We start from the raw sequence: 15,097 nt of genomic DNA, 5'->3' as shown, positions 1-15,097 counted from the left end.
TGTTTGTTTTGAACATGGACCTCTCTAAATACCGCTATACTATAGGAGAAGGACAACTAAGCAAGCCGTAAACCATAGACATCTTAAGTTCCTTTAATTCTCTTAGCCTTTTTAGTTTTCTTAGTCCATTTGATTAATTATCTTTGACCTCTTGCGGTATTTAGAGATTTCCTTTAAAAAGTGGCCCATATACCTTTAAGTGTTCCGAGCGTGCGCCTTGTGCAACTATGACGTACGTAAATTCCTTAGAATCATTTCGTTATCGTTATGGCTTACTCCTTTAGCTGAGCAAATTACCGGCTTTTGAGCAGCCACGAATAATACCCGCTTCTCTTGCCATCTCAAAGATTGTATTGAAGTTGTGCAAGGTTCAACGCACATTGTTGGACTCGTTATAATATTTCTTTCCATAGCTTGAATCCAGTCAGACCAGTCCATCCTAGATAGTTTTTAGATTGTTACAATTTTTGCTCATAAGCTTGTGTCCTATAAAAAGCAAAATACGGCTTATTTGTCTTTGTGCTTTGCACCAATATTGCTGCACAACAGGGTAGGGTTAAATTCTGCTGTGCAGGAAGCATATTCCGCTTTCTGTTTAGTATTTGGTCCTGAACCCTGCTGTCGAGGCAGTCGACACCGGTTTCTATATTGATTTGGCCTACAGAAGGCAATACTGCCACTTACATTACTTCATTCTGCCGTGTAAGCAGTTGATCGTTCTGAACTCTGCTGTAGGTGGAGGCACGACAACTCTGCTGTAGGTGGTGGTGGAGGTGGAGGCATCGACATTTTTAGGTTTGTATTCGTCGGCAATAGTTAATTTTCAAACCTTGCTGTGGAGGTAGTAGATTCCGGTATTTGGTTTGTGTTGAACCGTCAGCGGAAGCAGTAAACACCGGTCTTTTCTGGCTTAGCCTAGTAGGCAATAGTTGAATTCCAGTTTTTAATTGATCCTGAACCCTGCAGTGGGGGAATCAACACCGGTCTCTGTTTTGTTTCAGGTCATAGCCGGCAATAGTCACGTTTCACACCCTATATATAACTAACGTCATAATTAGATACAACAACATTGTCACAACGATAGTAAACTTTGTTAAATGAAATTTATTTTCGTTACAAAGCCAATCAATATTCCCGACAAATCGCTTTTCAAATAAGTCTTACATCACAGTGAATGTAAAGAACAAGCACAATTTCAATACACAAAAGGAAATCATCAGAAGAGATAGTAGCCTAAAAATTCTAGCCGTTTTCTACGTTTTTTTGCTGGATTCAGTTAATCAGAACAGCTACATTGGGGCTTTTTTTCTTAAGTTAAGAAACTAACCAGTGATAACAGACTTTTTGGGGTGTTTAACTACGCGGCCTACCAAAACAAGCTAGGCTATATTCAGTAACTTAAATAATTTTTTTCAACAATCAACTGCTCACGAAAAGTAGAATCTAGTTAGCTTAGAGGTCTTCACTTGGTTGCAAGCTTTAGGCTGACCAACTTTTCTACACCATGTTACAAACATCAAACTATGTGGTAAAGGCAATAAATATCAGATGTTTCTTTGGTCCTGAACCCTGGCGTGGAACCAGTCAAAAGCGTTTTCTGTTTTGGTTTGGCATATACAAAGCAATACTGCCGTTTATATTCCCTAATTTTGCTGTGTGGGCAATAGATTTCGTTCTGAACCCTGCTGTGGAGGCAGGTCGTTGCCGTCAACTGCACGAAGATCTGTCAAGTTAAATTTTAGTTCATCTTCGTGCAGTTGCTCACATTTCCCATTTGTAGACTTGCAATTTTCGATACTGTAAATGTGTGATTAAATGTCGCGTGATTAAATGTCTCCAAATCCTTTTTGTTTATCTTTCTTCTCTCCTGATTAGCTTTGTAGTAGTGGTTTTGCATTTGTTTTTCATTTATCTACTTGCGTTTCTTACAACAACAGAGGTAATAGAGAAAAACAAGACATTTTTTGCTCTATCTTTCAAATAACTTAACCGATAGGACTACGCGTTTTGACAAGGAAAAACTTTAGATTATTAAACACTGGAATTTAAAATTACATCTACTCGTCTACTTATCATTTGTGGCAGGTGCGACCATGAAACAAAATGGTTCAACATCGTTTATTTAATTAAGAGAACTTTTTTATTTTCTGTGTTGTTATTGGAAGTGTGTAGATCGTAGGTGAGACAAGTTGACACCAGAAGCACTGGTGATTTGGCTCGGGTTGAACAAATCTTTCTGCAAAACTTACACATCCTTTAATGCAGGGGCGGGCAACTTTTTCGGTCGGCGGGCCTGATATGAGAAAATGAAGTACCTGGCGGGCCGGATTCATGAATAGTTTGGAACGCAGCTTTGTCTTATTAATGTTCATGGTCGAAAATGTTTGCTCACAAATGTATGTAGACCCGAACAGAACAAGTAGATTCATGGCCATCTTTCTCAGGTTGGCAAACTTGGAATTTTTCAGTGACGCAATACAGGGATTGCGGCATAATTTGGCCGCAGGCCACATTATCATGTTAGACCGAAAACTGTCTGCGGGCCGCTCAAAATCTCGTCGCGGGCCGGATCCGGCCCGCGGGCCTTATGTTGCCCGCCCCTGCTTTAATGCTTAACCAGCTTTGAGTAGAATTCGGATCATTTAAGTTTTGTGGGAATTTTAGAAGCTTTAGTTGTTTTGTACGCATAATAACATGAAAATTAGTCTTACTGGTAACAAGTTGAAAACAGTTGTCGAGAAACCTTTCACTGATGGAAGTTGACCAAAGACATACTGTTGACTGAAGGACTGACTGTTTGAGTTGACCTAGTTTACGTCTACTTTGACCAACAATGATCCCAAACCATTGTTTGTTAGCGCAGGCGAGTCTACCCATTTTTGTCTCACTTGTCAACGTAATAACTAATAACTTACATGTAACTTTTTACCCGTACCGGATTTCTTAAAGTCAACGTACATGTAACAAGTATTCAATAGTTATTCATATAAAGGCAAGAAGCGAACAGAACTCAACAGATTTTGCGATGAAATTGCTCTCATTGTGAATTAAATTCCGTTTATTGTGGGATGATTGAGAAGTAAACATAAAAAATGATATAATTTATATTAATTATATAGCCTACAAAAACAAGAACTAGACAACTTTACGTATCGCCCATGAAAAGCAGATAAAAAGCTTACACGTGGTTTGTACTGCGTTAAAAGTTGCTTTAAATAACAATAGCCATGTATTAGTAGGAAAAAAATAGTAGTAAGTTATATATCTATATACAGGCTAATAGCATGAATTTCTTTTCTCTTCGAAGGTTTCTAGTCGACAAATTAAATAGGCATTTCAAGAAACGCACGATTATATTTCTATAAGATTTATTCGATGGGTAAGAACACCGAATTCCAGTAGAGCGTTGGATCTTGACTCCAACCGCTGTCAGTGTCCGTTCGTCTCACTGTGCATTCAAACCCGTTAAACTTTTCCTGCTCTTCAGGGTCCTCGATGTTTACTGACACACTGAACCTACGACAATGGTGTGGAAGATTCTTATTAAGGTTTAGTTATACTTTCCAGTCATTTTCTTTATGAAATGAAACAAAATGTAGACCAATTTACCGGTCAGGAAACTCAGTGTCTCCTTTCACCCATGCGATCACAGGAGTTCTTGGTAGAATGACTTTTTCGAATTTGACCCGTAGAGATTTTTCATTTTTTGTTGACGGTCCAACTTTTACAGAACCTAAGTTCGTTTTAAATGGTGTCAATTATGTTTAGTTTTTAAACCGAAAAAGGCGTTTTTATAGTTGTTTCAAAAACTAGGTTATTGCTACATCCAAATCGTACAACGTTTAAACACACCTGTTGCTTCAGGTACTTGTATCCCGGTTGCTTCCCATGTCAGAGTGGGATCTTGAGCCCAACCAGTTTGCTGATCGTTACGTTTCACCGTGCAATCAAACCCAACATCGTACACTCTGTTAATTAGGACGACGAATCTAAAACAGACGGTGTAAGCAAAGTCGAAATGAATTTGTTTAAACACATAAAAGTTTCTTTAAGTCCTCACCGGTCAGGAAAAGAAGCGCTACCTTCTGCCGAAACAGATAAGGTTGGCTTGTCAAGAAACATTTTGGGAAAAAAGACGAACAATGACTTGGAAATGGTGAGTGAGCTGCCAATATTTTCGGTACCTGCAGAAAATGGATATAAACTGATCGTATAATATTGATATTGTTTTGAGCAAGCTTAAATACATATTTATTTTTTGACAGTCAGCTATGACTAAGCATAACATGAAATCATGACAAGATGAAGCAAATAAAACACAAAATCAAGTTGCATGTATATTTGGAAATTAGAAACGCTCACCTGTTACTGTGGTCATTGTTTTGTACAGATTAAGCAATGAAAACAAGAACGATGTAACGACTAAAGCAAACTTTTAACATAAAAAACATTTTATAAATTCAGGAAATCTTTAAATATTATTTGTACTCCAATCGGTTCTAGTATGCTATTGCTATCGTAATCTCATTCTTAAAACGATTCCATTGTTTCCGAAAGACACGGTTGTCTGTACTAGCTTGCGTTCTTTGCTCATCCTCCATCTTATCAACCATCGAAACAGTTAGTCAACTGTTAGCTGAGTACAGTGATGTTTGCAGTTAAGCGGAGCTCTTTTTGTACCTGTTCAAGCTTTGAGATAATATTCAGCACGATTTGTGTGATATCGCTTTATCGGCTGATTGTGAATCATCCAAGTTATTGCATGCAAATGATTGCCGCCGCAAATAACAAACGTTTGCAACGTGTGACGCAGTGTTTTGCCAAAACATTTTTCAAAATTTATCCACAATTGCCATATTGAATACAATCACAAGCTAAGCTGATCATAAAAACGGTTAACAGCTTGCAAAAACTTTCATAATAGACTTAAATCATCTCTTCATTTTTGGTCCACCTCATACAGTTTTCCAACTGGGATCATTCATACTGAAAGGGGATGCAAGATTAGATTTTAAGGGGTACAAGTTTTACTGTTTCTTTGATTTGTTTGCATATGAGTTCGAAAAACGCTGTATTAAAGTTGAACTATCTGCATGTGTTTTTAGGATATTGTCAATACAGTTTTCCGCTAGCGATTAGATATGCATAAATTTTACATTTATGCGAAACACAAACAAATAATTATAGTATGCAAAAAACAACTTGCTTGCAGATTAGGAATCCGATTCATAAGGTTATATAGAATTGTATGCTAATGCAAGCATATTGTCTACAATGAATCATGATTATTGTGTTGTTAAACGAATTTTTAATGGTGCAATTGTTAATTACATACGTGAATATTGGATTAGTATGATGATAATTCGATCTCCATGCGTTTGGTGCTTTATCATTTGCGTTTAAATTTGCTTCCTTGTCTCACAATCCTATGCTTACTCTGCATACTAGATTATAATATCATATCCATATCCTGTTTACCGAATCTTCGTGCATGCAATTAGCAATTGCAACAATAAATAGCTAACAATCCGCAGCTACGAGTAATCAGGATTTCAGACAATGCCTGCATTAGCATACAACTCTATTGAAACATCCTCTCTGAGGTTACTATAATCTGAAAACAAGTAGATCACATCCATACTGTAAACATTTCTTTGTATATCGATAAACGTAGAACGTTTACGTACATATTGTGTACTTGTCACTAGACAATTTATCCAACGTTTAATATGTCTAATATACCCCAATGGCATGATTTGTATTTAATATGAAGAGTTCAATGAAAATTCTTCGATACTATTAGCGTTAAATATGAAGATTACTAAACTATATAATTGTATTTTAAAAGCTGCTTTAACTAAAAGTATTGAATATAACCTGTTGTGGACCAGATCGTTGTTAGCATTTATTGTAACATCTTACAATTTCAATTAGGAGTAAAGTGGCGATTGTAAGTGTTGCAAAATTCTGACAGCGGCCAATGTTAGAAACAAGCTTTTTACACTCATACTATAGGTAATCTTTGTTTAAGCCAACAAAAACCTGTATTACACCTTCCAAAGGTTTCTTGACAAAATAGTTGCGATAATCATTTGAATGCAATAACTTGGATGATTCATAATCAGCCCGCAAACACGATATTCTAAACAGTCAATTGTATGTTAATTAATTATCTTAAGGTCTAAACAGGTACGTATAAAGAGCTCCGCAAATTCCATACTTCGCCATAGTTAGCTAACAGTTTAGTGCTTGAAACATTCAGGCTCCAGGCAAAGGTGCATGTAAGTTAGTCAAAGTTGTATCTAATTATTGTTTGGTTACATGAAAAAAGTGGTAGACAAATACAGTATGTATGGATGCATACAAAAGTTTGAAATGCTTTGATAAATGGAAGGGATTTAGCTGTTGCAACTAAATATAAAGAAAAGATTTTATTTTCACAAAATATTTATATATCTACAGATTGCTTCGCTTGTTTTATTAGCGCTGCCATTGTGGACATTCTTGTTTTTACGGTTTAAATTCACACAAAGAATGTCAAAACAAGAAGGTAATCATTCTTTGTTTTCAAAAATGCAATTTATTTCGTTTTGTTTTAGCTCTTTTCATTTTTCTTTAATTTTATAACAAATGATACAAAGTAAATGCCAAGAAAATGGAGTTGACATAAATGCAACACCAATGTGACAGTAAAGTTAATTTTTTGCAGGTACCGTAAGTATTGGCAGCTCACTTACCATTTCAAAGTCCTTGTTCGTTCCCTTTCCCATTATGTTCATCAACACACCAGCTCTATCGGTGGTAGCAGAAGGCAGCTTCACCTTTCCTGACCGGTGAGATATTAATGTGTTTTCTGATAGAATCTTTAAGCACATGACCTAATACTTCACTTAAATTCATTTCGTTTCAGCTTCAGCGTCTTGATTAACAAAGTTGATGGAGTTGGATTTGACTGCACGGTGAAACGTTACGATCAACAAACTGGTTGGGCTCAAGACCCCACTCTGACATGGGAAGCAACTGGGGAGCAAGTACCTGAAGTAACAGGTATTTTTATTTGTAACTTAGCTTGTGGACCGTCTAATAAGCATATCATGAGTAAGAAGGTAACTATATTTCTGAAAAAGAGCATTTAAAAAGAAGCGGGGTAAGTCTACTCAAAATCATATAGTGACAACTTATAGTAAAGTTCATAATACATCGGAAACTTGGTCGAACAGGTATAAAGCTACAACTTTTATTTCACAAAAGTAAATGATCGGAAATTATATCCGATCAGCAGCCAGCATAGGCCTAGTTGTTTGACAGAAAATTCCATTTGTCAGAAGTGACATCATCAGTTGTTAATGAACGTCAAACATAAACTGATGATGCCATTTATGGCAAAGTATATTTTTCTGTAAACACACCGATTGGATGATCGAAAAATCGTTACATAAGTTTAAATTGTGAAACAACTGTTTTTCAGGTTCTCTGATTGTAGGATCCTCAACGACAAATGAGAAAACCCTTCGGGTAAAATTTGACATAACCTTTGCCAGAAGAACTCCGGTAGTTGCTTGGGTAGTAGGAGACGTGGAATTCCCGGACCGGTAACTGGTTCTATAGTTTCTGGTTAATAAACAAAGCTATTGCCTATGTGCTGTATGCAGTCCAATATAACTTATTCCTTCACTATTGTCATAGGTTTAGTGCTACGGTACGCATGCAGAATATTGAAGGGTTCGAATGCACGGTGAGAAAAACAGACGGTGATGGCGGTTGGGGTCAAAGCCCGACACTTTACTGGAATTCAAATGGAATTCTCGGCAAATAAAGCTCCAACAAATACAATCGCACGTCTCAAATGTCTATGAAGCTTGTTGACGTGAAATTCACTGCATGTTTAAAGGGAAAAATGTATACGAGTATTACCGCTTTAATTTTTTTTAGAAATTTACTGCTATTATTTTATCGATTAAATAGAAATAAAAAACACATGTTACCATTTATATGCTGTTTCCTATCGTTACGTTTACGTTAAATTGCCTAATTTTGTTGTAGTATATAAATTTCCGCTAACATTTTATTCTCGTTTGGCATAATACAATGAGTTTTACTGTTACCAGCTTCACAACAATTGAATAAACAAAAGCGTGCACAGAGTTAATACTCAAACAAAATGCTAAAATACTTGAAACAGCATGTTTAAGATGACTTTGCCTATTCAGTATGTTCCAAAGAAAAGCATAGTTCAAATCGTATCACCTACCAAATAAAAAATTATGAGTCCAATGGGAAATTACAATTTAAAATATATGTTTGTAGTTTTTCATTAAAGACATGGGAAGTTAATTTTAGAAATTTGTAAGCTGTTTTGAAAGCATTAAAATATAACCAAAACGATACTTAAAACAAATTGAATATCAAAAAAATTTACAAATAATTTAAATAATTGTTGTTATGAACAAAATATTTAAAAATAGCGTTTCAACCTGGTGATAGTAGCCTATCGAATCGACAGACAACTTGGCCTTATAAATGTTCATAATAATTTGGAAACTTTTATGCCACTTTCTGCATGCCAGGTTTTTCGGTCATAACTATAATAATGCGAATCAGGTTGCTATATTACAGCGGGTAACACAAACACAACCTCGTCAGCGTGTGCGACTCTTAAGATATACTGTATGCTCAACGCTAAGCATTGCTTATGATCCAACACCAATTGCAAGCACAAAGTCCTCAAAGTCGATTCTTCCATCACCTTTCCTGTCAGCTTCCTCCATAAGATTTTCCAAGTCTTCCTCAGATGGTGGAAATAAGAGAACAGTGACCAGATTCCTCAGATCATCCTTGCCGATGAAACCGTCTTCATCCGCGTCAAATATCTGTTCAAGCCATAAGCGGTTTAAAACTTCATTCAACTCCGCGCACGCTTTATGCTGGTTTACTTATTTGTTGAAATAATTTAGCATTTCCTTTCATCTTTCTTCAGTACTTCAATGTCCCCAAATAATTTGGGAACATAATATTGAACTATGATGAATATTTGAGCTGAGGGCAGAACACATTAAATCAGAAACGTGGACAAGCCTACCAATAACACAAGTGATCGATTTCACTTACTTTGAATGCGTCGCGAAGTACGTTCTCAGGACAGCCCTCTAATTCAGCTTTCGAAAAATCTTGAAAATCGTCAAAACCAATGAAGTCATTTCCATTCTTGTTTATATCTTTGACAATGTTATTTACTTCAGAATCACTAGCGTAATGTTGCGTCAAATGAAGGATTGTTTTCAAATCTTCAATATGGACAACACCATTTTGATCGCGGTCGAAGAACTGAAATATTCCATCAATTTCAACTTCTGGTCTGTGTAACTTTTTTTCTATGGAGGCTATTTAAAAGAAAAATAATCTTCGCTTAAATTTTGAAATCACGCTTTTAAACATAACTATCATTCACAAAGTTTAGCACAAATTCTGGTCATACTGTTCATCAGCCACCTATACTAGATGCCTGGGCATGTGTCGAGTAGCCACCGTGTAGTGCTGTCATCCCAAACTTTATTTCCTGGGAAACATGGTCCATGGGGATAATCAAATATCATATAGACTAAAGTTAGACTACTGTGCCACCCTCACTCTAAAAAATTGGATGATCGCAAGCATGAGCAGGTTATCCAGTGGTGTGGAAGGCAGGCAACTAGATACATTCCACAAAACACCGCTTATGATATCACTGTGTTTGGTAGGTTTGAGTGTACTGTGACCTCATACAGGTGCGCAGTACTTAGCAATGAAGTAGAGTAGGGCCAGAGCTGCTGTATGTAAAATGACCATCCTAGTGTTTTAGCCTGAACCCGCCATCCGTCTATCCGTCCGTCCTAGTCATCCGTCTGGCCAAAGCTTCTCGAAATATAAGTTTTGACGTAGTGACTTCAAGTGCCAGCAATACGATAGCGATCTGTTCAGAGTAACCCCGAGATATTTGAAATCAAGACGGAAGGACAATGCCTTAACCTTTAGCTCACGATTTGCTTCCTTGATGTTGACATGGAATAAAGGGTCTTGTATTCAAAATCCTAGCAGGGCAAGGAGCTGGTGTGGTGGTCGCGTGAGATGCAACCTACTAGTTGGTTGCCCGCTTCCATGCCCACGAATGCCAGGTTGGAGTTTGTACTGCTCCGCAACGTCCGGAATGCGGAGCAAAATTGGCTGCGTTCTTTGGGCTGGAGAAGAGAACCAAGTACAGTGTCGTTAGCTGCCCAAGAAGCGAAGCATTCTGCGTTTTTGTAAGTGTTGGTGTGAATTTATCCCCAGTCAACATGGTGAGAGCTAATAGTGATCCGTGTATGTCAGCAACAAGAGGAACATACGACGAGGGGCTTATATATGTTGATAATATTTTAATTGTGGTGCTGAACTAATTTGTTGATGAACTAATTCAATAAACATATCAAGTTCATAATTTGCTTCATTAATTAAAAAGTTAATTCAATGTTTCAAAGTGTTGCAAAAATAATTTTTGAAAAAATATAGTAATCTTCTAAAAATATATTTCAAACCTGGTGGTTCATTGGAGTCCGCTTCACAAGAAAAACTTTTTTGCGGTTGTGGGTGATCGTTTATCCTGTCAAAATGGACGTTTGTGCACCTAGATTTGCTCATGTACTGTTCTATACTGCTTCTGTTGTTTTCATTAAAGGTATAGTTTCCGCTAAATGGTAAAAGCGATATACATTCACCCATCTTCTTACAACACACTGACAGAACTTCTTTAGCAGACTAATAACAGAGTCTGTAATGATGCCATACTATTACGTTATATAGGCAAAATATAATATCTAAAATTCAAGTATAAATTAGTTGGCAGCTTCGTAAACTACTGCGTAAACTACATTCTATATTTGTGTATGGGATCGTCAACAGAAAAAGTAGCCCTTCACTTAGCAGATTTAGTTATTATACACAGTAATTTGCTTATGTAATTCTGTAACAAAATCATTAAAATTTTTGTTTTCATTAGTTTCAGTTATCCATTTTTACCTATGAGAGTGCAAACACAGATCTGAGATCTCCTTATAACATGACTATGAGAGGCAGAGATATATTTCATGTTGTAAGTATCTCTCGATTAAAATAGTTTGATTTTGATGACACCTATAGTTTCATATATTTGGTTGCACTGTTAACAAGAAAGGCAGGTATCGACTCTCAAATGTTCGCAGATCACAAGCACGATGGAAAGCAAAATTGAAACAAGTATCAATAAAATTGGTGATGCATTTACTACTGACTTTATTGTCTTGTGTAATCAAATAAGCAATCTCAAACGTCTGTCATTACCATATCAAGTACAGCAAGTTATGACGCCCCTCCAGACAACAAAAGAGACAAAATTGAACTTTTTCTCACTATGTCATCAAATGTTGGAAGATACAATAAATGAATAATCTTGCATAATCTAATTCTGGCATAAAATGGCAATCTTTGACTGAAAAATACAAATTTAACACATATTTGAACAAAAACTTTTCTAATCATAAAAATACAAACTTTGACGTTTCCCCTCAGACAACTGGTAAGTAAAATGCTAATTTTTTTTTGGTCAACCGCAACAGACCACCGGTAGATTATTTTGCAAGCAAAACGAGAAACGCAGAGTATAAAGGAAATATTTATTTTGTATTCAAACGATCATACTCCCGAACCTGACGTATAGTAGATAACCTGGGTAGAAGACACCCCAACAACTTCATAGAGCAACCTAAGCAGTGGTTACGAGGATGACATCCCGTCCCCATGATGGACTTTACAAGTCAGAAATATAAAGTGAAGAGAAAGCTTGGTTTAAAATTCAAATATAAATGAATTAAAACAAAAAATGATAAGGTATGAGATTACCCAGGTCATTCTACTGGGGTTAATAAAATAATAGCCTCAAAAGGTTTCGAACAAGGATCACTTGCTTGACTTGAACTTAAATTTTGCTTAGAAAAACAACAAAAAAGGAAATGTTTCTAAAATCTCACATATCCTTATGGTGGGGGGAGGGGTTGGTAACCCATGTTCCAAAATTGCAAATACTAAAAGCGGTTTTGGCAAATTTTTTTGAATGAAAGCTTTTTCCAGCAGTTACAAGACAGTTACAGTTTAAAAGTAGGCCTACTGCATTGTCAAACAACATCTCACCACGTAGCCTACTTGGCAAATATTTTCTTTACATTAAATTTCTAATGCTTTCTTTCATGTAATTTTGCTAGCGGTAAATGTTACATCTTATACTGTAGTTATACCTGCTTTCTGATATTTCAGCCAGTCGGAACCCTTTTATGAACAAGTTATTGTTTAAATTAAAACAGATAAAAAGGAACTAATACGTTATCAGTGATGCGCTTCGAGGGTGTTTCCAATGTTGTAAAGTGTTTTCGAGCACAGACATGGATAGTATATACAGCAGAAAGGATACAATGATGTAATGTTGTTCAGGTGAAGCGTAATTGGGTTTAAGAAGTGCAGTTAGTGGTAGAATGTGATGAAAATGATGTAATAGAAATATGCGATGAAAATGGCGTGATCATCGTTAGATGGTTGGAGGGTAATAACGAATCCAACGGATTTAAAAGAATGTGGGAGCAGCATAAATTTTATCGTTTAAGGCTATGGTTTGTTTATACAATGCTTTTGGTCCAATTGTTATAGCATCACATAACAAAATATTGCAGTTACGCGAATAAGCAAGATTGTGCATTCGTTGAACACCAGTCAAGTTTAAATTCCTTTGATATCTCGTTTACGTTAAATGCTTTTGCTTGTATCCCAGCCTATATCAATTCATGTTGACAATTTTGACGTCATGATTGAGTTGTTTCAATTATATTCTAAAATGGTGAACAATCTTTCGTTTCATGAGATGTTCCTCGAATAACGGGAAAGAACAAGATTGCTTGAGATAAGATTATCTGTGGGACTTTTTATGTGTACAATTGTACACACCCTTCGCTTATGGTGCCCCAACTTTTGCTCCATGGCTCCCTTGAGCCATGGGCTGGCAACCAATGTCCTATACCAACTTGCTATATATTAGACGTTCAAACGGGACTAGGGGTGGTAATGTAACCCCCAGTCACTTAAATTTAAATTTACAGATTTCAAACCCTGACAGTGTAAGTCGTTATTTCAAAAATGGTTGGATTGGTTAGAAAAAATCAATCGATGAAAGCACATGCCCCAAATATAAACTCAGCTTTTGTTGAGCGGTATTTGAAAGGTAAATAATTTATGTTACTCCAGCAATACAGTTGTTGTTCAATTTACGCTTGGAATTCTTGTGCAGATTTTATAATACTTCCGTGTTGATCAGAGTAACATTGCTAAAAATCTTGTTATATCTCGCTAAAGTTTAACCCTGAAATGTCAAGGACGATACGACATTTGATCAAAATCATTTCATATTCAAACCATTCATAGTTGGAATTTAATTCACATTTTATGAGCATGAAGATTTTCTGCCATGCAAACACTTATACTGGACCCCAAACTTTATTGAACATATTTTATTTTCATGCCGTAATGTAAAATGTAGAAATGATCAAAATGTATACTAAAACATTTTATATTCAGTAAAGACAAAGCTTGTAAAGAAATCACACTCAGCATATAATTCTGTATAAAGCGTAGAGCTATACCCTATTCTAATACTTAATTTAACAGCTTTTACCAAGAAATGTTCATATATTGTAGACAAAAAAAAACATTCATAAATGCAAAGCCTTTCGAAGTTGAGAAAGACATAAACAGGACAATCTTTTATTTCACTTAAACGCTTTTTGACCACTTGTGTATGATAGCAAATACATTACCGTTGTCCATTATAACCTATACTATAGGTATTTAGGTGACCAATAAAAACAAGTAAAACGATTGAAATGATCCTTTCTTACCAAAATAATGGAAATTCTCCCACTTGGCTTGAATACCAGCGGCAAAGGGCATCGAACCGAGATTACGATGTTTTTTGTTGTTGATTATAATAGATGTACGTAGACAATTTTAGAAGAAATGATGACTTTGAAGTTATCGTTAATGTTGACGTCAAACCTGGAAGAAAGCGTGCATATTGACTGGTAAATCGCATCTGCTTACTAAACCTCATAAATTTCAGTAAATTTACGATACTACTAATACCCCATGGTATAGACATTGGGAAGTATATACAGGTTTTTAGTACAACACGCTATGAAAGCCCTTGAAATGTTTTAGAGCACACGAATAGTGTATTTAACAGAAAGAATGTTGTGATGTAATGTTGTTACTGCAGCAGAAGCGTTCTGGAGAAATGCAGTGGCAGGATATAATGACGATGATGTCATCTAAATGATGTAATGAACTTAAAGTAAGGGGTAAGGGAAATACCAGAAGACAGCTATAAATAAACACAACAGCGCTCTAAATCTCGCCGTTTCGAGGAAACGGTTTGTTGCTGCATTCGATTGCTCAAACGTGAAAGTATATAGCGATATATTCCAAGAACGGTTTCACTCATTTTAGTATTGAGGTATAAAAAAGTAAAGAATTTCTTTTAAATTGGCCAGAAACTCTGTATCGCAATTCGCAATATAGTCTGTTAAAACACCAAACTAAGTCTTTAAGTTATAAAGAATGCAACAAAGCCTTGAAAGGTATTTTATATATTAGGCCATTCTTTACATTAGAGGAAGGATGAAATCATAAGTATTTCGAGTGGCTATTTCACCGTAATTACGTCACGCAACCTATTGTAAAAGATAGGCGGTTGTTTAGGAGAGCAATAATTTACAGTTTGCTAAATAAACAAATGCAAATGGGCCTAATCCAAAGTTTATTTGGTGTGACATAGCGTAGCCCAGAGTATCTATATTTTTTTCGCTTTTCTTTCGGTAAAACGTTCTTTGAACCCACATACAATATTCAGATGAAACTTTTGATAATGACAACAAACCAAGCATAGTGGACTTCCTACCACATGAAATCTAATCTTATACCAACTTAAATACGGATAAACCCGGTTGCGAATCTATTCGAGATGGCCTGTATGGTGAGATGATTGATGTCTATTAGGCTACGATATATT

General features: G+C 36.0%; 3 protein-coding genes across 3 annotated transcripts; 1 reads left to right on the top strand and 2 right to left on the bottom strand.

The window, feature by feature from the left end:
- Nucleotides 1–3,080: 3,080 nt before the first annotated feature.
- On the bottom strand, nt 3,081–4,500 carry LOC143468937 (uncharacterized). Its single transcript, XM_076966424.1, has 5 exons — nt 4,363–4,500; nt 4,061–4,184; nt 3,853–3,989; nt 3,610–3,733; nt 3,081–3,516 (listed from the first exon to the last, which is right to left on the bottom strand). Exons 1-5 carry the CDS (start codon nt 4,376–4,378, stop codon nt 3,369–3,371), a joined length of 549 nt encoding a protein of 182 aa, XP_076822539.1. The 5' UTR covers nt 4,379–4,500; the 3' UTR covers nt 3,081–3,368.
- Nucleotides 4,501–6,393: 1,893 nt separating this feature from the next.
- Nucleotides 6,394–8,144, top strand: LOC143468936 (uncharacterized). The gene is made up of 5 exons (XM_076966423.1): nt 6,394–6,550; nt 6,710–6,833; nt 6,911–7,047; nt 7,469–7,592; nt 7,687–8,144. The coding sequence occupies exons 1-5, from the start codon at nt 6,535–6,537 to the stop codon at nt 7,814–7,816; spliced, it is 531 nt and encodes a 176-aa protein (XP_076822538.1). The 5' UTR covers nt 6,394–6,534; the 3' UTR covers nt 7,817–8,144.
- Nucleotides 8,145–8,469: 325 nt separating this feature from the next.
- LOC143469433 (neo-calmodulin-like) lies at nt 8,470–9,574 on the bottom strand. The gene is made up of 3 exons (XM_076967127.1): nt 9,490–9,574; nt 9,109–9,380; nt 8,470–8,870 (listed from the first exon to the last, which is right to left on the bottom strand). Exons 1-3 carry the CDS (start codon nt 9,572–9,574, stop codon nt 8,691–8,693), a joined length of 537 nt encoding a protein of 178 aa, XP_076823242.1. The 3' UTR covers nt 8,470–8,690.
- Between the last annotated feature and the right edge of the window lie 5,523 nt (nt 9,575–15,097).

This window comes from Clavelina lepadiformis, chromosome 8, assembly GCF_947623445.1.
Source record: "Clavelina lepadiformis chromosome 8, kaClaLepa1.1, whole genome shotgun sequence".
Classification (NCBI taxonomy): domain Eukaryota; kingdom Metazoa; phylum Chordata; class Ascidiacea; order Aplousobranchia; family Clavelinidae; genus Clavelina; species Clavelina lepadiformis.
This window is presented reverse-complemented; position numbering and strand designations above follow the sequence as displayed.